We start from the raw sequence: 26,834 nt of genomic DNA, 5'->3' as shown, positions 1-26,834 counted from the left end.
GCTGATGTATAACCCCTGTTTCAATATTAAAAGTTTTCTTCAATTGGAGTAAATATTCTGTGGTAGATTTCAACTACAATTTAACAACAGACTGCCAGCTGCAATCCCCCTTCCCCCCCTCCAAAAAAAAAAAAAGTAATGTAAATTCCTGTGAGGAACAGCCGACAAAGAAAATTGAAAATGAAATATTTACAAAGGAAAGAAGAATATAAGTGATATTCAGTAGGCCCAACTGTTAAAGCAAAGTGATACTGGACTGAAAGCTGAGTAGAAGCCTAACAACAAAAGGGAAAGGAGTAAAAATTTTGTTGATTATAATTCAGCTAGTGGCAAAGAATCAAAAAGTGATGTTGCTGAACATACGCAGCCATAAAAGAAATACTCTCCTTTCCAGGTGTCTTGTTTTGGAAAACCTATCTATATACCCGTGGAAGATGAATGCAGAAAAGGGAATAAGTGCTTTCAGCAATGGATAACAAAGATAAAAGATGTACAAGAAAAAGGTGATTGTCCTGCACTTCATTGCTTCCAATGAAAGAAAGCTGAGCTCCCCTGTTGACACAAGTGAAGAAAAAACAGAACTTTGAAAGAAGTTTACAACTGAATAACTCTGTTGATTTACACAGTAATTTATATCAAGCTCATCTCTAAAGTAACACTGTAATCCAGTTTTAAATGCTCCTTATGCTTTGATTTTTAGAGAAAATTGTCTTAAAAAGGCAACAATTTCCTAAGATTCTCCATCCCACCCCACCTCCCCAAAAAAGGGAAAATTTATTATCCCACCTGACAACAAGTGACAAATGGACTTGCATAAAACTCAGATATGTACACAAAAAATGATCTGTGTGTTAAGCATTATAAAACAGGATGCAGAAGCATATCAAACGTGCCAGTTTATCAACACAGTGTAGTAGCTACAATGGGCAGGCGGGAGGACCTGTGATACGGTAAACAGTTTAGTAGCAGTTACTGTTACTGTCTGAAAGGTTCCCGAATAAAATCTGCCCAACTCACAGAGGTGATAATTTTATTTTGTTCTGCTATTAGCAAACTACTAACTACTATTAACTGTTATGTAAGGTTAACTATTACTCTAAAAAATGTAACAACCATTTAGCCATAAAATGAGTTTCACTTCTTTTTATTTATGCAACATCACTAAATACAGATTCCAAAACCAGAATCTGATAACCAAGGTTCTAAAGTATATTAAAAAAAACTACTACCTATTTTGCCTTCTAGTGAGGCATGTAAAATAGTAAAAGTATTCAATTATAACATGATTTGACTCTCTAGAGACAAACAGCAGATGTGAAGAATCAAGAAAACCTTTTAACATACTATAGTCATCCTTCACTGCAGTATAACTTTAAGATGTACTGATCATATTTACCAAAAAATGTATTCTGTATTAGAAACAAAACCCTCAAAATGTCTCTTCCCATGCTTCTCAACTCTGTTGAGACAAAGAAAGGAAATGGAGCATGAACATTTAGCAATTAAAAAGTACATAGCTATACCACTGTTAAATCCCTCTTGTTATGTTACAAAAAAAAAAAAAAAAGAAAGAAAAGAAAAAAAAAAATCACATGTTCAGCTAAACAATTGAGAGCACTCCAGTGCTTTGAAATGATATCTTGCCCATGATATAGTGCTAACAATTCACTGTATAATAAGGATTACACATTCTCACCTTCCATCATGCTAACTGCATTTTCACGGGTCATCTACGCATCCTTTTTTCCAGGTGACTAGACAAACGCACACACAAACTTCACCTAAAAATACACTGACTCTTGCCAAGTAGCAGCAGGATGAAATATACCACAGTAACAATCCAGTCTTTGTCCCAGGCTAACACTATACCTATTAACACGCTTTGATGCTTAGCCAAGAAAAATCTCAGTGCTGGGATTCTGGGTTTTGTGCCCAAACAATCTGAGTTTGTGTTTAATATAGTATAGACAGCTTTAAAGTTACTGCCAATCATTAACTCTACAAAGAGCATGTCTGGGATTATTTTTTTGTTTAAAATGAATGTTATTACGGTAAAGAATACAGAAAAATCTATATTATTCTGAAAATAATAAATGAATAATGCTATCCTTAGCATTAAGTGTATGGTCTTACTCAGAAAAATAAAGTATTTCTAAAACCAATTATGAAGTAACCTTTCTCTCCTGTATGTCAATCATACATTACTGAAATACTGAATTTCTTCAACAAAACATAAAAATGCAAATGAAAAGGAACACACCAGATTCTTAAACTTACAGAAACCTTAAGGACTGATTTTTATCAAAGGAGAAGAAGATCATTCCTTCAATTACATAGTGATAGGACAAGGAATAATGACTTTAAACTATGAAAGGGTAGATTTACATTAGATGTAAGGAAGAAATTCTTTACTATTAGGGCAGTGAGGCACTGGCACAGGTTGCCCACAGAAGCTGTGAATGCCCCATCCCTGGAAGTGCTTGGGGCTTTGGGCAACTTTGTCTGGTGGGAGGTGTCCCTGCCCAGGGCCGGGGGATTGGAATGGGTCCTTTAAGGTCCCTTTCCTTTCAACCCAAAGAAGAGACTTTTCTGAAGTAATTAAAAAGAGGATCTCATCAGCAAAAAAGTAATTGATCAATGGTTTTAAATAGAATGGATAAGATTTAAACATGGCAAATAAAGTATGTGGTAAGGATGATATAAAGAAAGCAACAAAGCAAGTAGCATTTGAAGTTCTAATCTCAACAAGATGCAGTCTCTGATTCTTTCTTAATACTGATGCCAATATATTTATACAGTGAGCCTTGGGTATAAGGTCATGAACGCTTTCTAGAGCATTAAAACTTGCTTAAAAGTCTCTCAACTTTGATAGCTGACTTCTGGCCCTGCCTCTGTAGCTGACTTTTCTGATGTTTCACCAGAACTGAATCAGAGACTGTATTACAAGGAACTCCTTAAGTAACTGTAATGCTCTAATTGAGGAAAAAATGACAAGAACAAGTGGCCCAGGGGACAGGAAAGGAAGGCAATAATCTCTTGAGACAGCCTTAGGAAAAAGAAAAGTTACTGAGTCCCAAGGGTAAGGATTTGATCTGTCACTTTACCCAAAATATTCTTCCCTCTCCTTTATCCTTCATACCACATGATGATTGTCAAATTCCAGTCCAAAGGAATTTCAGTGGTTCTCAGGCTTATTTGTATGAACTTTTACTTACATGAGTATTTTCACTGGTACAATTTGAGTCACATAAGCATTTGCAGAACTGAGTAATTTCCGTATGACTGTGGATAAATGGCTATTTAGAAATTACCAATTTCAATCTATATTTCATGGCTACATATATTTCAACCTACATTGAATTTATCTGCCATGGTAAGCCACACAAGCCATACCAATCACACACTAACGTGGATGTGTATCAAAACAAACATCAGGCATGTAGACAACAAACATCAGACAAGCATGACTGTAAGGTATTACGTGGCCTGCAGGTGAATCTGTGTAGGGTATCAATACAAAATTAGGATGCTGGTAGGACACAAGATTCAGAAACCATTTCCCCTTCTTTCAGACAATCCTGAAAATACGTGTATATAGGATTAAACTTTTTTTCTCCTCTAAATTCCGAAGAGAATTTTTGTGCATATGTTTTGCTAACTTAACATCATCCATAGCCAAGATCAAACAATGAATCATAAAAATATCTATCTTGCCTTTTCCAGGTATCTAACTTATAAAAACACCTTGACAAACAGATACCAAAACACTCTGCGGTTTATATATTACAAATACTAGTTATGTGAAAGTTTCTATGTTTGTATTTTTCAAGAGGCAGAAGCTTAAAACAGCCACCACATTAATCAGACACTCTCAACCATGGAACTGGAAAAGAACTGCACTGATTTAAAAGAATACATGGAAATACATTTCCCTTTCAGATTCTTTCATGAAAGTCATAATAACATAATAACACCAACACCACCCTTACTATCTTATTAGGCTAGACACCAAATTTCTGTCAATATGTGTCTGTCCTTCTTTGCAATGCCACGGTGGGGAAGCAAAAAGGAAGTCTTCCCTTTTATAGCAGGTAGTTCCACCTCACACATCTGCTTACTATAGCTGTGGTAATGTTCTCTCAGGTAACACAGGCTTACAGAATTCAGGATTCAAAACATTTCCACCTGCAAAGCCACAGTAGGCATGCATAAATCAGAACCAGTACAATACATTGGCCTGTTTTTCATAGGCCATTATTTTAAGTCATTTCTGACATAAAGTCTAAATTCTCCAAAGGTAGAGGTCCCACCCAAAGCATGTCACAATTATGAGCTTGAGCTGAATTTGAGATTGTGTGGCAAGGACTGTATGTACATGTATCTACATTTATGAAGCAAAACAGGAAAATACATTGATTTTGACATGTGGCAGCAGCTTTTTGTAATATTCTGCTGTGAAGCCAGTTAATGGAGTAACTTACCTCACATATAATAAAAATATGTGTAGATACTATAAACATAGCATAGAAGTTATGATCTCCTATGTCCTTGCTGGATCTCCCACAGCCAAGTTCACTTGCTTGAATTAGTTCCTTCTAACGGATTTATATGACAAACACCAAAATCTGCTGTATTTAAGGCAAATGACTAACCTAATGAAATTCTGTCAGGACACAGGTTAATCAAGATACACAACAACAGGGAAACTGAAATACCGCCATACTGGTTTGTATTTCTGAAAGTGGAATCTTTACCAATGTAAAGCTGAAAACAACAAAAGCAAAAACCAACAACAAAACTAAACAACAACAAAGCACCAAAAGCCTAAAACCACACAGCTTTACATCACTGTTGATTTTCCAAGTAGAAGATTCATCAGCATGCTTCATTTACGTGGTGCTTTTCGTCAAAGAAGTACTGCATCTCCAAAGAGCTTTTGAAATAACATCTCACACCAAGAGTGAAAGAACAGAACATAGGAATCCAAATATATCAACTACGGATGAACAAACAGCAGAACACTCAGTACACTTCCAAGTTTTTTAGTATAATAAAAGTCTCTAAAGTTTAGGATTTATGACAAACACTAATATTTTCCACTTGAGCAAGACTACTACTAGTAAGGAGGATTTGGTACTTCCATGATACCTTGAAGTTCAGCACTGCAGTGAAGTTCAACTTGAAGTTCAATTTCTGCACTTTTCCAGAAATATCAGTTAGAATTTTATAGATTATTAAATAGGAGTTACACTCTACTCAACAAATAGTATGACACAGTTCTGAAGAGCAAAATTCCCTTGGGTAGTCCGTAAATTCCCTTGGGTAGTCCATAAATTCTGTTTTCCAGATGATAATCTGTGACATTTTCTGTCACCATATTATGGTACAAGTCAACATTAAAGGAGGTGAGACTGTAGTAGACAAAACATAACATCTTTGATGTCTAACAGAAAAAATCATTATAAATGATTCTCCCATAACACTTTTCTTCACTTTTCTGTTCTCTGTTATGTTCTCTTGCAAACCACATGAGCTTGTGGATGTAAGGATGGCCTCTCAGTATACAGAACTCTAGCAGGTGGAGCTCTGGGAATTTGCTAGTAAACTCTGGGTAAGTACCCAGAAAAATTAAAAAAAAATAAATTGTTTCCTGATTATATACTATACCTTACATGAGAACTTGGAGAGCAGGGTAAGGAATGCTGGATTTCACACAGTGGAAGTTTTATGTTTACCATAGTTTTGCAAAGGTACAGCACACAATACATCTTAATACAAGGATGCATAGAAGAGCAAATTATTAGTATTCAGAAGAAAAGTTACATATATTTTTGTCATAAAATATAAATATACATGTCTTTTACCCCCAAAAGCATGTTATAGCTCTCCTATTTTGTTATACAGTTCTCCTATTTCTCCTAACTGTCCTATTTGAAACACAAGCTACACAAAATACAAAGAATTCATATGAAAATCATTAAAACTCTACAGTTGTCATCTTGTTGCAGCATATTACACAAAATATATATATTTGTCGTATTTGTTATGTAATCATCATCACCCAGTCAATTTTCAAACCAATACAATGCATTTTAAATATAGTCCTCTTTATCTAGCAAAGATATAGTCTAATTACATGCACCATTTACTATATTGGAAAAAGGACTATGTACGTGATTATTTTTTTTTTCATAAAATTAGAATTTCTCAATTTAATCTGTTAAGAGTTTAAGGTAGTTTTGGACATTTCTTTTAGGGTGGAGCAGAAAATAATTCACTGCAAAAACTTATAAAAACAAACTGGTTTGTGAGTTTATGACTCTTGATTGCTCCTAGTTTTAAATGAACATGCACACAGATGGAGCATAATAATCACAAAGTGAACGTCGTCTTTTAAGTATGTAATCAATGACTTTGAATAAAATAAAAATATTTATGACTAAACTTCTACTGTTGGATGAAAAACAAGTATTATTAACACTTGTAAGTATGTAGAAACTCAAAACATTGAAGAACATGGAATTAAATTTAAAATACAGCCACCACAGTAACAAAGACCTGAAGGCACAATAATGTATAAAAAAATGCAAGAACACAAGATACTCTGCAAACATCAAGGCAATCTCATGCAATAATCTTTTCAGTAGTACAGCAATCTAGCAACGGATTTTAATCTCAGTTTGTTCCAACAATGATAATATTTTTTTTTCTTTAAAACCTATCAGATGTTTTCCATTATTCTAAAATCTGTCACTTTATGTCTTAGGTACAGAAGACCTTTGGACCCAAAGTTAGGAGGTCATGATAAAAAGGCAATAGGTTTTATCTGTATCATAACCAGCTGTAGCTATACCTATTAGTTTCATTATGTATCCAAAAATGAAATGAAAACTAATAATTTTACATATGCTCAGCTCACCATTTAAACGAATTTTATGTCAATTTTATTGGCACTTTTTTGTTTGACTGGTAGCGGATTAAATACACAAAACGTACTCTTCTTGAATCAAGCTATAGTAAAATAATCCAACAAAAACTTTCCCACAGGAAAAGCATACTCATCAAAACTAAAAAGGTTTCAGAGGAGCATTAAGTCAGAACAGTTACGCTATCAGATACCTTCTTAGTAGAATTCATTGTGAGTTCCTGACTAGTTGCTAACCCTAGCTAATTTTAGAGTCAATCCAAATAACCCCTCTTGATTACATGAAATCAGGAAAACTTGCTTCCCAGTACCTTCAAAAAAAACCAAAAATGAAACAAAACAAAACTATTTAAAAAGTCAGCAATAAAAAATAGGATGAAAGAACATCTTTATTGATTAAGAATTAGGTTACAGACTTATTGTTTAAAATAGCTGCCAATAGTTCCAAATGACTGGAAATGTATCTATTCACTCCAGGGAATTCCATACCAAATCCACAGCTACTGAATCACACAAACTCTCACAGGATGGCAAATTATCCTATCACGATTGCCTGTTAATCTGTACTTGTTAACATAGACTAAAACAAAAGCCTACAACAACTAATTGCTAAAGTCAAGGAAGCAGGAACAAAATGTGAAACAAGTTCTTGAAGAACAGTGACTGAAAACAGTCTGGAAACCCTAGCAACTTAAAAAAATCTGAGTGGAATACTGTTACGAAGGGCTGATGTGATCATTGTATGAATAAACAGGGAGCAGAAGTGAGAAAATGTTGTAGCTCTCTACATACAGCACCAGTGCCACTAACAAGATTACTGATCAAAGCTCTTTAAAGAATGTTGAAAAATTGGAGAAAGAACAGAAAGGCCACAAAATGATCTGAAGACTGGCTGAAGAAAGCTGAAGTAGCTGAAGAAACAGAAAACATGGCACACTGTAGCGAACTTCAGAAAAAACACACAGCAAAAAAAAATAAAAAATGCACTGGTTGCAAGCTGAACACAGGCAAGTTAAAATTAAAAAACCGTATAAAATACTCTTAGGGGTAAGGTGTCTGGAACAGATTGCGCTGTCCAACCAAATATGGGCCAAACTATACTATCAGTATCTACAAACTACGTCTGAATGCCTTCCTGTTCAGCTGTAGCCAAACAGTGAGCTCAATACAGGGGTAACTGGCAGTAAATTGCAGCACAGGATAAGTGTTTTATCTAATGGTCGCCCTTGGCTTAGAATGCTATTAACAGAACATCTGAATTTACTGAATGAAAATAACAGCAGTTTGTTAAGTACAGTGAGGTTTGAAGTCAGTTGCAAAAAAAGTTTGTACTCCAGAACTCAACAGCCATTCCTATTAATGTATATATTATACTTCCCAGTATCAAACTGAAAAGCAAAGAGGCAAACTGTATTGTTGGATAAGGCCTGGTTGTAACAGTGATATCTGTTTTAAGAAAATGCTAGCAGTACATAATATTAGCTATTATTTAATAGTTAATATATTGGAAATCGTAATTACTGTGAAGACAGAGCAGTTCTATATGGAAACAGATTAACCTCACTGTCTAAAGTGTGTTTTTCTCCTTCACATGCCCAGAAACAGTTTCCAAGTGAATCTGCCTTATGCTTTACCCAAGGGCCAAGATGAGGTTGACCAGATCATTATTGCTATTTTTTCTTTTTGGAAAACGGGCACAGTATCTTAACATCCTCCAGTCAGAGGATTTTCACAATGTTTCAAAGATTACAGACAGCAGCCTCACAGTGACATCATCTGGCTGTTGCAGCAGCCTCAAATGCATCCTAAATCCCATAGACTTGTTTGGGTTGAGATTTCTCACTAATTCCTGACTCAATCCTCTACCACTATTAGCAGTTCCTCCCATTTTGAAACCTTCCTGTACACACGTAACCTTGGAAGACCTTGTCGGCATCAAGTAATCTCAGTCATTCCTGTGTGCACTGTTACTAATTCAGAAGGAGGTCTATATTTTTCTGTGTTTAATCTTTCATGTAGTGGTATAAATTCTTCCAGTTGCCCTTTAATTTCCTTACCAATTTCAGCTTTAGCTGAGCTTTGGTTTTTGTAAAATCATCACTGCATGCATTGACAACTTTCCTCTATCTCCGTATTCCTCATTTGTAGATTGTCCTCACTTCTACCTCCAGTATAGATCCATTTTGTACTGGGTATCAGTCACGACTTCCCTCTTGACTCATGCCAGTACAAAAAGTTTAGCTGCTCTCTTGACCGATCAGCTTGCTCCCCACTGCCCCCCACCCTGCTGCCCCGGTACTAGGACAGACCATAGCTGTATTTGAAGATCTGTCAGTTCTCTTGAGTTCAGTGGCCCTTCAGAATTGCCTCTCACACGATATAATCTATCAGTTCCACAAAAAAAAATAAAAAATAAATAAAAAATCTCTTATGTTCAAGCTCCAAACTCTGCCTTCCTCCCTTCATTCAGGAACCACTGGTTATGATGGAGACAGAGAGATGAAGGAACATTACAGTCTTACTAAATGTCTTACTAAAACATCTTCTTTATCAAAACATTACTAAAATACGGACAGTTGAAGTCTTGCAAAACAGTCTGATTTTTTTGGAAAGCTAGAATTGCAGAAGCTCATTTCTAAGGATGCATCCATCAATAAATTTGTTTTCTGGGGGAAAATATTAAATAAATGTATTTAAAGGACTATATTAGACCACAACATTCAGAGAGGAAAAAAAACCTACTCACTTTACCCCAGAATCTGTGAACAAAATTGTTCATAAAACGGTCTTCAATGCGTTACAAACATAACTGCACATACAACTGACCAAGATCATAAAAGACAATCTGCATAACTGCAAATGAAGTTTCTTGTACTTCAGCTCATATCTTTTATAAGGGTAAAGAACCACAGACAAAGCTATTTTGAAGTCTGTATTCCAAAAGCATTTGCAGCGAGTTCATACTCAATGTTTAAATATTGCACACTCAGTGCATCAATGTTTATTCAGATGCTAATAAAATGTTATGATGTGTTAACTATATTCTACATTGCTTTTAAACAACTTGTACTGAGTGGTCTGAAATAGACTTAGTATGAATTTGAGCATGTTTGCCTGCTATTTTTATTACTGCTATGCCTAGACATCAAGATGAAGATAGGGATGTCAGTCGTTTGACCAAGTACAGTTACCTATAAACAAACTAGCTATTTCATCCTGGTGTTGCAACAAATGGAAAAACAAAAAACAAAACAAACAAACAAACAAAAAACACAAGTCGGAGGAATTATACTTCTAAAAGTGTTCTAGAGTTTTATGTTACAATGAATCAAGTAATTTCTTACCTACATGCACAGTAGACATCTAAAGTTTCATGAGATTATTTTAATTGTACCTATGATGATATTAATTTTACCTAGCAATATGTATTCTATTTACAAGAAAAAATAAGGAATGTGATAGTAACTATATTGCTACTCCTTTGACATATATGTAGATACTGATTTTATGACGATGGCTTATAAACCAAAAGAAAATGAAATTACTTAGCTCAACTGCACTTTATAGGATTATCAGGAGAAAAATGCACAAGAGAAAATACAAACATTTGAATTTAAGTGATTCAGCTATTGAAGAAGTCAGCATTCTTTTCTCATTTTAGCTATTCCACACAATTACTTTACATTGCTATTTAATAGCACATCTGTGATAGGGATGCAGCTGAAATTACACTCTGTTAGTACACTGTGTGTCTTGCAAACAAAAAGCAGAAAGAGTTTTTAAAAGCTAGTAACCAGAAATGTGTAGCCTGTGAGCTCCACCTACAGGATGAAAACAAATGTAAAACTGTATTTTTAACTACCAAACTAAGGACCATTTAATTTGAAGCATTCAGCTGAACTGCTCAAGCCACTAACATTTTAAATTTAAATTTTAAATTGTAAACATTTTAAAAACATTTTAAATTTTTAAATGTTAAATTTTATTCCTATTGCAATGATGGCAGACATTTCTTTTATGTGTATATATTTCCATGTAAACAACCATTCTGTACTTTGAAGTTTAAATTTAATCCATCAATAGAAACAAAAGATCTTTGGAATTTCTCAGCTTGTCAGAATGAGTGGGAAATACTTTTTTCCTTACGTTTCATATCAAATACAAAATTGGAAAGTGTCTTCACATTATTCTTAAAAACATACACAAAAGGTTCAAATGTATACTGAAATTACTAAAATTAACTTCACCATCTGAGCACTCCAAGAACAATTGCATTTAGAAGAAGCAGTCCTGGATCTCAATACCATGAATTTGAGGTTATGACTATTATTTCCATATTATTTCTCTGAAATTGATGTGCAAACTTCTCATTTCACACATAGATTTGTGCTGAAAGAAATGACTGATACAAATGAATACAGATTTGTTGAAAAAGTCATGCATGTTAAAAGACATGACTCTGAAAAAAACATTTTTAGCAGCTCTATTATTTTATTAAAGCATTTAAATATCTGATGAGATGAACAAATCTACAAGATATCACACATTTCTTGGCCCTCTAATATGTTACTAGACATTCCTCTTCAAGTTATGTATGGTAGATCTATTTTTTTTTTTTTTTAATATATTCTCACCTAATACATTTCTGTATGCTCTGATCAGCACACACTTGGACTACTGTTGGTGGTGAAGTCCCATGAAAATATTATCAATCACCTTTGGTACACTTACAAAAAAGGTCACTTTTGTAGAAAATGAAAATAATAAACTTTATCTCATCGTATCAGAGTTCAACGTTAATAATGCCTTGTGGATAAACAGCACAATGCCTTTGATTTTCATGCCAGACAACACCAGACTGTGATGTGGAATAAAACAGATTCTAGAACCTGATGTCACTTGTGATACTAAACAGTGTCTCTCTGGGCTATTGCTCCCAGCTGCTAAAAATTCATTCAATAAAACCCTCTTCTGCGTCTTGACAGTCCATTTGGCTATACTACTACTGCAACTGCCCTGAAAGAGTAGAATAAACAGGCAAAACACACTGACCTTCCACAAGCACAGCTAGCTTGCAGAATTCTTACACAAATGTCTCTGAAATATGGTAAAATATAACACAAAAATTCCTAAGAGTATGCTCTAGCTTTGTGTTACACCCTCATACTGTGAACTTGCTACTACAACTTAGGTACATATATAAAACTTACGGTTCTACTAGGCATCCCTGAAAAACAACAAACAGATTGGTCAACATGTTTGATGCATAGGTAGCATGTACGTACAGAGTCCAATCTCTTTTGCTATTCTAAAAATGTTTGGCTTCCATGTACTTGAAGACCCTTTTCCAGAAAAAGCTTTCCATGGAGGATGCCTTAATTTCTCACTCCTTCCTTTCCATTGTACGACACAGCTAACACTGATCTTTATTTATCCAATGGTGACCACACCAGGACTTAGCCTAGGTAATTCTTAATTATTTAACAATTCCCAAGACTGATTTCACAGAATTTATTAAGACATCACTCCACAATTAAGGGCAGTTCATTGACTCTGCGAAGCTTATACTTATTCTGTACGGGGGAATATTATGGATAACACCACAAACGTTGTTAGAGTGTAGCATGAATCAACCACAGAGGCACAGTAATGAAAAACAGGAACTACCTCTTTATGAAATCAGGAACTGCATCAGCACAATGTTTCCACAAGATCTGCGACAGAAAACTGCCCGATATATTCTTGTCTCACATAACAACATATATTCATTTTAATTGACACAAGATAAATATTTATGTAATTTATCACTGGGATTAGGTATCAGTGTCAACTGTTGGACTAATAACCACATTTGAGGATCCAAGTTATCCATCATCCTGCTTGATATCAGTGTATTTCCTGTGGATCACCTGTCTACAGCAGAGGTAGTACAATCACCAATTTCCAAAGCAGCCACTCAGCACTATTTCAAAGATGGCAGAGAGGAAAAAGAGATGGTTCTGTTCAGAGGCAACTGCTCTGGGAGAGAATTTAACATAGCCACTACACACCCAGAATTCATAATAGGCAAAGTCTGAGTAATTTCATCACACAATTATTTGTGACAACTGTATACAGTTAGAGTACAAATTCTGATTATGTTTTTGGTGCTTCCTCCTCCCACCCTTCAGTAAGTTTCACTGAAAAAGAAAATTTACCCATTGAACTTTTAGACTGCAAAGACTGCAAAAAACTACAAATTGTTCAGTAATTTCTGAGGTCCATATTTATTGAAATACTCAGTAATGGTTCCTAGTAAATTACTATTATGCAAAAATTCCCAAACAAGCTCTGGAAGCAAGATTTCCAAGATACAAGATTTCCAAAAAGGCATGTTAACTCACTGGAAATGGAGTGCTAATCAGTGCAGATGTTCCTGAAAATTAGCATAGTTGTATTACATGACTAGAACCTATGCCATTATGTGATATTGCCACAAAAACATAGTAATTTGACTAGAGATAGTTTAATTATTTGAATATAGTGTTACACTACTAAACATATACATGTTCCAACCCTCTAAGAACAGCCCAACATAGTATTTAAAAACTTCATAAACCCAGTTTTAGTTTTTAACATAGTTACAGTGTTGAAAATCTGCTACATTGTAAAACAACTGCTGCATTAAAGCAGACTTAAACAATGGTAGACTAGGAAGCCTTGACTTTATGTAAGTCCCAATGGTGGATGACCACCATGTATTATCACAGATAGAGGATCTGCAAACTCAAGTATTACAGCTATGTAGAAAGACAAAGTAAAGCATGATAAACACATACAAATACTCTTAATTTATAAGTCACAGAGAAAAATAAAGAGAAAACATCCCAAATAAAGTGCTCAGGTAGTGTAACTGCAATGTAGCTTAACTCTAAGGTTTAAACTGAAAAATTAAACTAAGAAATAAGAAAACAGGCAATTTCATCTTTCACAGTTGAGAGAGGATATTATTTTAATTTAGTGCTAACCTAGCAATGTTGTAACTGTAAAACTGGAATTGAACAGAAAATAAAACTGTAAACAAGCTGGAGAGACAAAAAAAAAAGTATGATACTTGCCTGCGGCTGGTTGTTTTCTTTTCTGCCTTAGCTTCTTCCTCTTGAACTGGTGGTTTAACAGCTTCATTTGCATCAAGTTTCAATTTTTTTGCAATACGTTCTTTCATTTGAAATCTCTCATTGCTAGCAGCTTCATCTTCTACACTATCAGCATCTTCATCATTTTCTTCTTCCTCCTTTATTGGTTTAAAGTTAGAAAATGTCTCCTTTAGCTTTTGTTTTGTTTTGTTTTAAATTACAGAATTTTGAATATGGAAACTTCTTACAAAGATAACCCCTTACTAAAACAAACAAGCAAAAAAAACCACCCACCATTTAAAAAAAAAGTTTCAAAGCAAAGTTTTAAAACAAGTATCTCCTCATTTGCTTCAGAGGGAACAAAAATGCAAAGCTGTAAAAATAAAAAAAAAAAAATCATACACAAACCACATCTTTATGTAACACTTAAAAAACTAAAATAGTCTAGACTTTAAGCCCTTATAGGTCTGCAGAAAGTCTCACAGCAAGGTGGTATTAGTCTGATTGTTGTTCATGGATTCAAAACTTGATCAAGAAAATACATTAAACACTTCCTTAATCTTCCATTAAAAGAAAACAAAACTTATTAAAGATTCCTGCTAAAAGGCTACTATCCTATTATGAATTTAGACAAGAATGTAGATCCAACAAGGCAGATTGCATTGATGGACAGAGGCCAGTGGGATGAGGTTCAACTTGGCTAAGTGCCAGGTGCTGCACTTAAGCCACAACAACACCATGCAGCGCTACAGGCTTGGGGCAGAGTGGCTGGAAAGCTGTGCAGAGGAAAAGGACCTGGGGGTGCTGATTGATGCTCACCTGAACATGAGCCGGCAGCGTCCCCAGGTGGCCAAGAAGGCCAGCAGCATCCTGGCTTGTGTCAGGAATAGTGCAGCCAGCAGGGGCAGGGAGGTGATCGTCCCCCTGTACTCTGCTCTGGTGAGGCTGCACCTCAAATGCTGTGGTCACTTTTAAGCTCCTCGCTACAAAAAGGACATGGAGGCACTGCAGCGTGTCCAGAGAAGGGCTACAAAGCTGGTGAAGGGCCTGGAGCACAAGTCCTGTGGGGAGCAGCTGAGGGCACTGGGGTTGTTTAGTCTGGAGAAGAGGAGGTTCAGGGGAGACCTTATGGCTCTCTACAGCTACCTGAAAGAAAGGCATGGGGAGCTGGGGGTCGGCCTCAATGGGGAATGGCCTCAATGGCGCCAGGAGTGGCTCAGGTTGGAAATGAGGAGACATTTCTTCTCAGAAAGAGCAGTCAGGCTTTGGAACGGGTTGCCCAGGGAGGTGGTGGAGTCACCATCCCTGGATTTATTCAAGGAACGTTTGGATTTGGTGGTTAGGGATGTGGTTTAGTGGATCACATTGGTAGTAGAGGGATGGTTGGACCAGATAATCTTGGAGGTCTTTTACAATCTTAATGATTCTATGATTCTGTAAGATAATTGGACTGGCCATCAATGAGGAAATTTACAAATGCCACTTGGATCAAAAGAGTTTGCAAAAACCTATGGAATCAATCATCCACATTTCCTACAGAGGTATTGTGCTTCTAGACCTAGCAGATGAAGACAAAGGGGATAAACCACCTCCATTTAAAGACATTTGAGGGGAGAAATAACTAATTCCTATCAACAATTACGAAGAAGCAACTTGACTGAACCGATGCCTCTGCACAGCAAAGCTTCCTTGAAGAAGGAAGCCCACTTCATCCTCCATAGAAGGATGCCAACCCAAAATCTAGATCACACATCTCTTGATGCTTTGCAGCGGTGCTAATTAGCAAGAGATTGCATAAGATGCTATGTGATTGTCATTTTATCCATACATAGAGAAAGAACAGACTTCGAAATCGTATTCAAGAGAACTGTACTGTAACCAGGATACAGCCAGGATGTCAGCACTGGGAGAAGGTATCATCAATCTAAAGAGAACATATTTGCTTTGTGTGCTACTTGTCAGTCACACAAGTACAGCATGATGACCATGGTCATATAGATAGGGAAGGAAAGTGGAGGAAAAAAGGAGTTAAAAAAAAAAACAAACAAACAGAGAAAACAAATAAACTTTCCAAAGCATTTGTTTACTCACTAAGCTATCAGGAAGACAGGATGACAACAGACCTTAATGGCAGGGGGGCAGAATCCAGAAAAGGAACATGACAAGACTTTGTTCAAGGTGTTTAATAGCCACGAACAAAGACAGACTTCTGGTGGAGATCTGGCTAGGAGTTAGGTAAGAACATTCCACTGAAACACAAACAGATGGATAGGAGAACTTCTAGAAAAACAATGAGAACTGTAGACTAACTGCAAGTACTAAGTAGCAATTTAAAATTGTGAGGAAGGTTCCATGGATACCTGTTTAAAACGTAAGATAGAAAATGATTCAACTTGTCCAAGTCAGATGAACCCACCACTTCCAGAACCTTCAATTTTTCTCAACCTGCACAGAATTTTTCACATTTATTTTACAAAAACACTGACAAAATAATAGAAACATAGAATGGTTTAGATTGGAAGGGACCACCAAGTTCCAGCCCCCTGCCATGGGCAGGGACACCTCCCACTACACCAGGTTGCCCAAAGCCCCATCCCGCCTGGCCTTGAGCACTTCCAGGGATGGGGCATCCACAGCTTCTCTGGGCAACCTGTGCCAGGACCTCACCACCATCACTGTGAAGAATTCCCTTCTAATATCTAATCTAAACTTACTCTCTTTTAGTTTAAAGCCATTATGCCTTGTCCTATCACTACACTCCCTGACAAAGAGTCCCTCCTCAGCTCTCCTGTGTGCCCCCTTTAGGTACTGGAACACTGCTGTAAGGTCTCCTGAGAGCCATCTCTTCTCCAGGCTGAACAACCCCAACGCCCTCAACCTGTCTTCACAGGACAGCTGTTCCAGGCCTTTGATCATCCTCATGGACCTCCTCTGGACCCACTCTAATAAGTCATATAATATCTTGACTTGGAAGGTATCCAACAAGGATCAGAGTCCAAATCCTGTCTCTTCTTAAAAATGGTGGTCATGTTTCCCCTCTTTCAGTCAGTGGGAACTTCACCAGACTGCCACTTCTCATATATGATGGACAGTGGCTTAGCAATTAAATTCACCAGTTCCCTCAGGACCCATGTGTGTTTCTCATCAGGTCCCATGCACTTGTGCACTTTTTGGTTCCTTAGCTGATCTCAAGCCTGATCTTCTAGAACAAGAGGTTCTTCATCATCCCAGTCCCTGCCTTTGCCTTCTGGGGCCCAGGCTATTTGACTAGGACTCTTGCTGGTGAAGACTGAGGCAAACAAATCATTGAGTACCTCAGCCTTCTCTATATCCCAGGTAGCCAGGTCTCCCATTGCCTTTCAGAGAGGGACCACAATTTCTCTCTTCTTCCTTTTATCACTGATGTACCTATAGAGTCCTTTCCTGTTGCCCCTGACATCTCAGGCCAAATTTAATTCTAATAAGGTTTTATATATGATATAGCTCTCCTCAACTCTTTCCCTCTAGTGGCTCCTTTATTTTCTCTTGCCCAGCCTCCTCTTTCAGTCCTTCTATTGTCTCATTAACTACATCTGACTTTATTTAGACTTTCTTCTGACGTCTCATTTCCAACTAATAAATTTAACAGATTTCCAGCCCAGAGCAGTCTACACGACAACTTCAGAGGAAAGTTGCTGTTCAGGTGGATAATGGTGTTCCCTTGGTGACAAAGAAATGCTAAACTTCTTGTCCGGAAGCTGAACTAGTGTTTGCTGCTGTTGTTAATTGAGTGGAGTTGCTCCCATTCTTCAGTTTGCTCTGGATATAAAAATGTAATGGCAGATTTTGTGCCAGAATGACTAGGAGCTACTGTATCTAATACGATTTAGCCATTTGAGAAGATTATTGATTTTGGGGGAGTGGAGAGAAGAATATAAATTCTCTCTATCCATAGTACTACCTGAAACTTACTGTTCAGTAACCAGCTGGCAAATAGGGAGATAAAAACAAGTTTTTACTGAAAGGACACAAAAGAAAGTCACTGGTAGGGAAAAAAAAATCAGTCTTGTGAACACACTACATATAATGTTTTTATTAATGACTTAGGCACAAAAAGAGGCTTAAAAGCAGCAATGTGGGATTGTTAATACATAGGATCTGACTCTCAAAGGATGGATGACCTTGAGGACTACAATAATAGAAACAAGATGATATTTGCATGAACAGCAAAGTCTGGAGCTTCAAGAATAACAAGAATTTCTCACATACACTATGGACTTGTAATTTTGGGGAGGTAAAGAGATCTGGAAGAATTATTTGCTCACAGGATGACTATAAAACTACCAATGTGTTGCAGCCATGTAAAGGAGAAAGTGATCCTGTAACATGTTAACAGAAATAAATCCAAAAGAAATGATAAAGTACTTGTACTACTTTACAAGTCTCATGTAATTGCCTGAAGTGTTAGATTCTAGGTAATATCTTTAAATGAAATAAAATCTAAGGAGAGCATCTGTGGAAAGAAAAAACTTCCTTATTTCCTGCTTGATGTCATTCTTATGAAATAAGTAACAGCATTCAGATTAACTAGGCTAAAAAAATGAAAATTTAAATAAATATACCTATGGTGTCCCTGTTCAATATTCCTCAACCCCAAGCACAGCTCATTTAACAATGAGATATTTGAACATATGAAGAATTATTAATTACATTCATAGAACCCTTCAAATACTTAAATGCTCCTGCACAACAGGAATTACAGAAGATAAGAGTCCAAGAACCTGTACTTCAACTATGCTTTGTAAAAAAAGGCAACATGAAACAGAATGGAAATCATAAGAATCACAAGTATCTGAATTGCAACACACCCACAAAGGTTATTGAGTCCAACTCCTGGGTCTCCAAAGGACCACAAACTCACATAAAACCAACCACCCAAACAAAAAAACCAACAACGCAATGACGAAGTATTTTCTTTTTGTTCAGGTGCAAGAATGGGAAAGACTGAATCTTTCCTTCACTTTCACAGTACTTTCACAGTCCTTCACTTTTCACAGTACACCAACTAACAGTTGATAGGTACTGACCTACGCAGTGGACAGATATGAAAAGCAAAGTACTTGCGAGGATTCAGTTTAGGGAAGAAGGGATTATAATCCCAGTCAAATATTACATCCATGTCTCAACAGCAACTCAAAGTGTTATTCCATCAAAGTGTTATCCCATCACCTACAGCTGTGGGCAAACTCTTACTTCAGCAAGCAATTTTATCCTGCACCATCTATGACAATGTCTTTAAAATTAAAATACTCTCAATTTTTGGTTGCTTGTCCAATTTATTACTACTTGCTTACTTTTTGTAAATTTCCCATCTTTCAGAAGTGACACTTCATCAATATTATTTTTAGTGATATTGAAATTTTGTTTCCGTGAAGAAATATTTCCAACAGGATTTTTATTCATTCATAATTTCTCTTCACAGAATCACAGAATTTCTAGGTTGGAAGAGACCTCAAGATCATCGAGTCCAACCTCTACCTAACACTAACAATCCCCACTAAACCATATCCCTAAGCTCTACATCTAAACGTCTTTTAAAGACCTCCAGGGATGGTGACTCCACCACTTCCCTGGGCAGCCTGTTCCAATGCCTCACAACCCTTTCAGTAAAGAAGTTCATCCTAACATCTAACCTAGAACTCCCCTGGCTCAACTTAAGCCCATTCCCCCTCGTCCTGTCACCAGGCACGTGGGAGAACAGGCCAACCCCCACCTCGCTACAGCCTCCCTTGAGGTACCTATAGAGAGCGATAAGGTCGCCCCTGAGCCTCCTCTTCTCCAGGCTGAACAAGCCCAGCTCCTTCAGCCGCTCCTCGTAGGACTTGTTCTCCAGGCCCCTCACCAGCTTCGTCGCCCTTCTCTGGACCCGCTCAAGCACCTCGATGTCCTTCTTGTAGCGAGGGGCCCAAAACTGAACACAGTACTCAAGGTGGGGCCTCACCAGAGCCGAGTACAGGGGGACGATCACCTCCCTAGCCCTGCTGGCCACACTGCTTCTGATACAAGCCAGGATGCTGTTGGCCTTCTGGGCCACCTGAGCACACTGCTGGCTCATATTGAGCCGACTACCAACCAATACTCCCAGCTCCTTCTAACCTCTTCAGAGGTTAGATTTTAGTTTTATAATTATTTATGATAAATTTCATTTTATTCCTCTGTACCTCTTCTTCCCCCTTATCCCCCTTGGCGATTTTAGGACTCACTAATGGTTTGTCACTCTGTGGTACATAACCTCCACATAACCCCATCTACTGACTTAACTATCTGGTGTTTGTAAACCCAGCAGGTGGCATGCAGAGGCATCTCCACCCTGCCATCAATGTTCACAATGGCCAAACCTTACAGATCTGAATGAACCACCAGTCTTTTGCTGAAAATCTGACTTGATGTAGCAGTCAAAATCCTCAACAGCAACATTTGTTTCCGTAAGAAAATAAAATTCACATACAATAAAAAGAAACAAAAAACCTACAAAGACTGATTTGTTAAAAAAAAAAAAAAAAAAAGTTACTTACCTCACTCATGTCTTCATTTGCTGCTTCACTAAAAAAATGAAAAAGAATCTTAAATCTTCTCTAGTATTTCAAAATTAAGATATTATTTAAAAAACACAGGTCTTGAACTAAAATTTTTGTTTAACTACTTGAAATTTTTGTCAACCTAGTCATTTATATCATCTTCACATTCATTCTAACTGTACCAATTAATATTATTTTCTATCATTTGTCATAATCCTTTCTGAATATAAATGTTTAAGAACACAGGAGAAAACTTCAAGCTACAATACAATAGATATATCCTATTACTAAGTATATCTTGAGCTATCCAGACAAAATGCCAAGTTTTTAGCTTCTTGATGAAAAAATATAATAATGATAATTATTAAGATTATTTTATAACTTTAGGTCAAACAATTTTGGTTCAAGAAAATAATGTGATTAGATAAGTAGATAGAATACTGTGGAATAGCCCTGGATATCAATTTGGACCAAAACATAACCAATCAATGGACACAATCTAAGTGCAGTATTTTATGAGTGAAAGTAAAAAATTTAAACAGTACAAGAATAGTGTCAGATAAAATACACAAGCGGGTACGTCATTATGTCTTCTGACTACCTTTTGCACTACATTGCTGTTAGAAGAAAAAAAAATCATAACACACTGTTAAGATGGTTGCTTTTGATCTCATATCAATTCCTAGGATTTCATTGCAAATAATGCTTTGTATTTCAGAAAGCCTTCTTTATAATAGGAATGCTTTACTTGTACTATACGGATGGCTGAATTTAAAATCAAAATTTTTATTTGTTATAAAGCCACGGTTTAGCACATTAAAAAAAAAAAAGAATCCATATGGATATACTAAAGCTAACATATCCACTGTTATTTGTCACAAACAAATAAAGACTCTTGAAGATTTTTCTGTGACAAAATTTGTTACAATTCTGTCACATAAGTTATGTTAGAAAAAGGAAGGAATATTGAAAGAGTCCCCAAATTCAAGGCTTTGAGGTGTGCACATATAAATAATTAATCAGGCTCAAAGAAACAATGAGCTTGTTGAAACCAATGACATCAAATTCATTTAAAAATAATCCAGAAATTTCACTGCGAAGTAATTATTTCTTAACAGGAGACTAGAATTTTAAAAATAATCTAAAAGTATGAAATATTTTGGATATATCCTGGTATATAATTCTCATGTCAGTACTGAACAAGTAGGAGCTAAAGTAAGAGGTAAAATGGCCTACTTGGGACTTGTGATGTGCGTGTTAGTTTCATGAGTTTTGAATGGGCCACACATGAGCTGTCTGATATATTTGGACCCACACAAAATCTCTAACCAAAGGTTTTTAAGGAAACTAAATAGCTCTGAGATGGCAGATGCACTAATAAATAAATGGTTAAACGACATGAAACAAAAGTTACCAGCAAACAGTTACTTCTGGAAGCAAAGACTATCAGTATATTTCCAAAGTAGTGTGCTAGGTAGGTCTTCCAGCTATTCACCAAACTCAGTAACAAAGTAGGCAAGCAGCCAGGTTCCTGTGTTTTTGATGATACAATGTTACTCAAGATAGTGAAGACAAGAGGAGACACAGATCAATTTCAGAAGGACAAGAATGATGAAACAACAAAATAAGAGATGAAATAAGTAGTAGATAAAAGTAAAGCTATGCACGTGTCGAAAAAGAATCATAAATGACAAGGAGCTCTGAGCTGAACATCACTGATCATAAACAAATTCTTGGACTTGAGTATTGAGCTAATTCCATGAAAATGTATCAGCAAGGTTTTAAAAAACAATTCAGAAGTTAAGAATGAAAAACCAAAGACCATCTTAATGCAAGCATATAAATTTACTATTCACCCTCACTTTTAATTTCTTTAGATTAAAAACAAATTTTTAAAAAGCATTTTAGAACAGAAAGGAGGTCAGAGAAGAGTAACAAGAATAACCACTGATACACAACTACTCACACATCTTCCATTTGTGTGAGTTTTAAGAATTCTGGCTGGGAAAGAGATGGCCTAAGAAGGGATTGTAGTAAAGAGAGGTATACAGGGACTGGCTGCTCACTGTCTCTTCTGCTTAAGAGCTAGAATTTTCCAAATGAGGCCAGTAGCAGCTAGGTTCAGAACAAAAAGGGGAGGTACTTATTCCTGCAATAGACAGGAAGGTGCAAGCGTAAAAAACGTTGCAAAAGGAGACTGAATAAATACTTTGAAGAGAACTCACTTAAGGATTACTAAATAGATGAACCATATCAAACTCTGACAGTCCTCTGAGCTGAAAGTAGTTGGTGGCTGTAAGACTACTCAGGGAGACATTATGTTTGCCATACTTTATTCTTCGTTGGGCCAATGGCTGCTGTTGGAAACAGCATTAGAGGAAGATTTGGTCTGATCTAGCACTGCCAGTCTTACTTTCTTAGAGTAACAGACAAACAATGAGTATATGTGATGCTCATCAGGTCTAACATTCTGAAATTAAATCTACTCTGGAATATGGAAATCTTGTATTAACCTTTTGACAGCAGGAACTGAGCTTAGATGTGGATCATCCTTCAGTAGATCATGACTGCTTTTACTTTTTCCTTTCATACTCTGTTAAAAAAAAGAAAAAAAAAAGGTGTTACAAATTTCAATGTTTGAGAGAATAGATGGTGAAAGGGGTAATGGTAGTAATAGAGTGGATAATAAAACCTCATTCTGATTTATAAACACCTTCTTTTTTATTTTATGTTGAAAAAAGACTAACAAATTCGACAACTTGAAAAATTACTTCTGTCAACTGGTAATGGGGAGCAGGGGAAGGAGGAGGGAGTGCACGTTCAGGAACTAGATGAAGCACATGACAGATGCCTAACACCTTTGTAAACTGCACCAAACAAGCGCAGACAATTAAACCAGCAATTCAGACACTGAAAGCTTCAGTTTAAATACCAAGTGACCATCTGTGGAGCCAACACAGTCAGGTCCCAGAGCATGTTAATATGCCTTGATGGCCTTGAGAAGTTTCACCTGGACCTCCTTTGCTTACAAGCACCATTTCAGCTCAGACCTGTGAATACAGTCACTGCCTGAGCTACATCAGAGGCATGCCTGTATCTAGCTCTGGGACAGACATTGTAGCCTTGTCTCCATTCTGTCTCCTGCCTCATCTCTTTCTGCTCCCTGCTAGACTCCCTGGATGGTCACCTTTGTCTTGGTTATTGCCTGCCTTGTTCAAGACTGTCAATGGATCCTGTTACTAGAAACCAGCTCTGCTGGCTGTATCAAGATGCTGTAAGACTACAGCCTAGTTGGTGAACACAGAGCCTGTGTTAGAATCACCCTCATGCAGCCATCCTGCTCTTCCTCTTCCCTGATACAAACCTGATACAAGTCCTGTGATCTCCACCTTCTATAGCCTGCTGGAATACACATATTTTCTTTCTAATCTTCATGGCCTATATAATCCAACCATTTAAATATCCACCTGATAACAGAAGATGTAATTTGACCAGTAACGTCTAACAGCCATTGGTGGCCCTAAACTCAATGAATTTATATAATCCCTTTCTGAAAGTATATACACTTCCTACTTCCATCATGTTCTGTGGCATAAATGTTCACAACTTAAATTCCTAAACGGAAAACAAACAAACAAAACACTTTTCATGTGGTAATTTACTTGCTCATTTATCTTTGTGTCTTAACTCTCATATTGTGAGAAACAGCGAATAATTGTTCAAAATTTTTTTTTAAGTTACCATCACCTGTATCTCAAACTATTCTCCTTGCCCTTTTTAGTATAGTTTCAGGGATAAGAATCTAAACTATAGTTACTATGAATATGGTGATACAATGCAGCACAGGTAAAATGTACTCTGTGTCTTAGGCTTAATGGAGTATGGGCTACACAAGTCCTGAGCAGAAAATTATTCATAAAGGAAGATGGAGAAAAAAAATAAGGAACAGGTCAGGTCAAAATTCATCCTGATGCATACCGATTTTATTTATTTGTTCGGTAATAATTGACTAAGCTTTACTTTGCTAAAAAAAATAGAAAGTGTTCCCTGTTCCCAGACATCTAGAAGATTCATCAGTTACTTTCAGACCTTTCTCTCAACCTCAGTCCTTAAAGTATACCCTTCTTAAGTTAAAATAATAAAGATCCACTCCATCTGGCAACCATCACCAAAAAAAAAGTTAACAGAATTATGTATTTGTAGCTGTCAAAGAATCCCATTCTCAATTTTCAGCTTCAAGTTTTCTTACTGAAGACCAAAAATGAAAGCTGATGCTGAAGTCCATGCAACAAGATATCCAGAACCATAGAGATTCTGATCTAATATCTAGATCAATTAGAGATAAGCAATCTGGTTTGGTTAAAAAAAATGTTTTCATTCTGCTACAAAGAATTAATAGAACTGATAGGGTAAGTCAAACTAGGAAAGAAAAAAGAGTTAAAACTGTAATAAACTTCTGCTACCCTGACACTGTCTCATTGTAATATCATGCACCTTTGTATTCACTGTTGTCTTTTATATTTTACCTAAATCCTTAGGGCTGAAAACTGTTTTTTGTTTGTTTTTTAATTTATGTTGGCACAGTACTCAGCACAGTGTAGTCTCATCACTAACTGAAGGAGCTAGGCCCCTGAATCATTCAAGTAAATTAGAAAGTCCAGAGCTCTAGAGAAATAATTTGGTCAGTAGTAGAAATGAAGAAGACAATTTACCAAAGATATTTCTAAACTAACCTTATTTAACTGGCAAAGTCCGATATAGAAATGTTAGATGACAGGCTACCTGTGCAACTCTAGTTCTTTGAATGTGGACAATTCATACTAGTGAAACATTCCAATTACAAAAATGCACTGTTTTTCCCACAACATCACTGCCTCACTCTGGGCACAGAATGAATATACGTAACAAAACGCAGCTAAGAATTTGCTGGTAATTAAAAAGTTGACTTTTTAAAGTTCAACTGTTTTACCATCAAATAGTCTCATAATTAAGGAGGTGAAGAAGAATAAAAAATCTATCACCTCCAAGAATTTTAAACAGCAGAGACAGCTCTACACTATGAAGTATGAAACAATTTTTTACATTTCCATAACCACTACCATGCAGGAACTGACAGCACCTTCTGAGTCAGAAAAGTTAAAAATCTCTTTCTTCTACACATCAAAATTAGTAGACTAATAAAACGAAGGTCACTTCTGGTATTGTTGTTCAAAACTCAAATATAAGAACGATATTAAGAACTTAAAGTTAACTATTTATTTGTTTGTGGAAGAAATTAAAGTTGAAAAGAAAAGCGTGGATGGTTTAGTACCTGACTAACTCTGTTGACTTCCTCCTCTTCTTCTTCAGCTTCTTCCCCAAAGGAAAGTAGGTTAAAATTTCTTAAAGAAAGAAAACACATTTTCTAGTAAAACTTTAAATGTTGTTTCATTAACATCCCATAAACTTCAAATATTTTACTTCCATATTGCATGTAGGATTTTGTTTTTAATTTTTTTCCCCCTGATAAACATACCAATTTCTAACAAGTATAACATGTTTTTACAATAAACAGTATTTAACTTAAGCAGTATTTAGGAAGTAATGTTTCTATTCTATACTTGAAACAGAACAATCAGTGTAATTACAAGTTAAAGTAGTTTAAAGTCACTTACAAAATGGCAAGACAGAATTTAAAACCTTCTATAAACTCATAAATGCTGACAGATTTATATTTTTTTTTCTAATATAGCAATGTTCAAGTACCAAACACAAAAAACTTAAAGATACAACAGCTGAGAAAGGCATTAAATGCATATAATCACAGAACGTAATTCTGTGATTATTTTTCTTTTTACCCTGTGTTGGAAACAGCTATTTGCAATATGGTCTACTTCTGTCCAACAGAATTGACAACATGTACATAGTTCAGATTGCCTATTACTTTTCATTAAATGTTTAAATCTACTAAATTTCATTCACAGAAACTGAAGTTTCCTATGTCTAAATGTTTGCCTTTTGCCGAGTATTTTAGTGGGAGAGAACTGGTAGCTGATAAAATACATTAAAAATCTCAAACAATTGAGCCCAAGTTAATAACATGCATTAACTTCTGTGTCATTTCAGTTGCAAAAGAATGATTGCATATTCCTGCCACAGGCTTACACTATACTTATAGTGTATACTTACACTTACTATATTTTTAGTCTCTTTTGCACTGAACTATCAGCATGTACAAAACAGTATATAGCTCAGCTG

The 26,834-nt window shown here is 36.2% G+C and overlaps 1 protein-coding gene across 1 annotated transcript in view; it reads right to left on the bottom strand.

The window, feature by feature from the left end:
* The window catches only part of CWC27 (CWC27 spliceosome associated cyclophilin), a 124,400-nt gene that overhangs the window by 91,125 nt on the left and 6,441 nt on the right, over positions 1-26,834 (bottom strand). The window contains exons 7-10 of the mRNA XM_084305641.1: positions 25,909-25,978; positions 23,111-23,190; positions 20,595-20,622; positions 14,019-14,198 (exon numbers count right to left, since the gene is read on the bottom strand). Coding sequence (XP_084161767.1) covers positions 14,019-14,198; positions 20,595-20,622; positions 23,111-23,190; positions 25,909-25,978 — 358 coding nt within the window. The remainder of the gene's footprint in view (positions 1-14,018; positions 14,199-20,594; positions 20,623-23,110; positions 23,191-25,908; positions 25,979-26,834) is intronic.

The sequence above is a fragment of the Netta rufina genome, assembly GCF_964035555.1.
Source record: "Netta rufina genome assembly, chromosome: Z".
NCBI classification, from domain to species: domain Eukaryota; kingdom Metazoa; phylum Chordata; class Aves; order Anseriformes; family Anatidae; genus Netta; species Netta rufina.
Note: the sequence above shows the minus strand (reverse complement) of the source record. Positions and strands in the feature narration are given on the sequence as shown.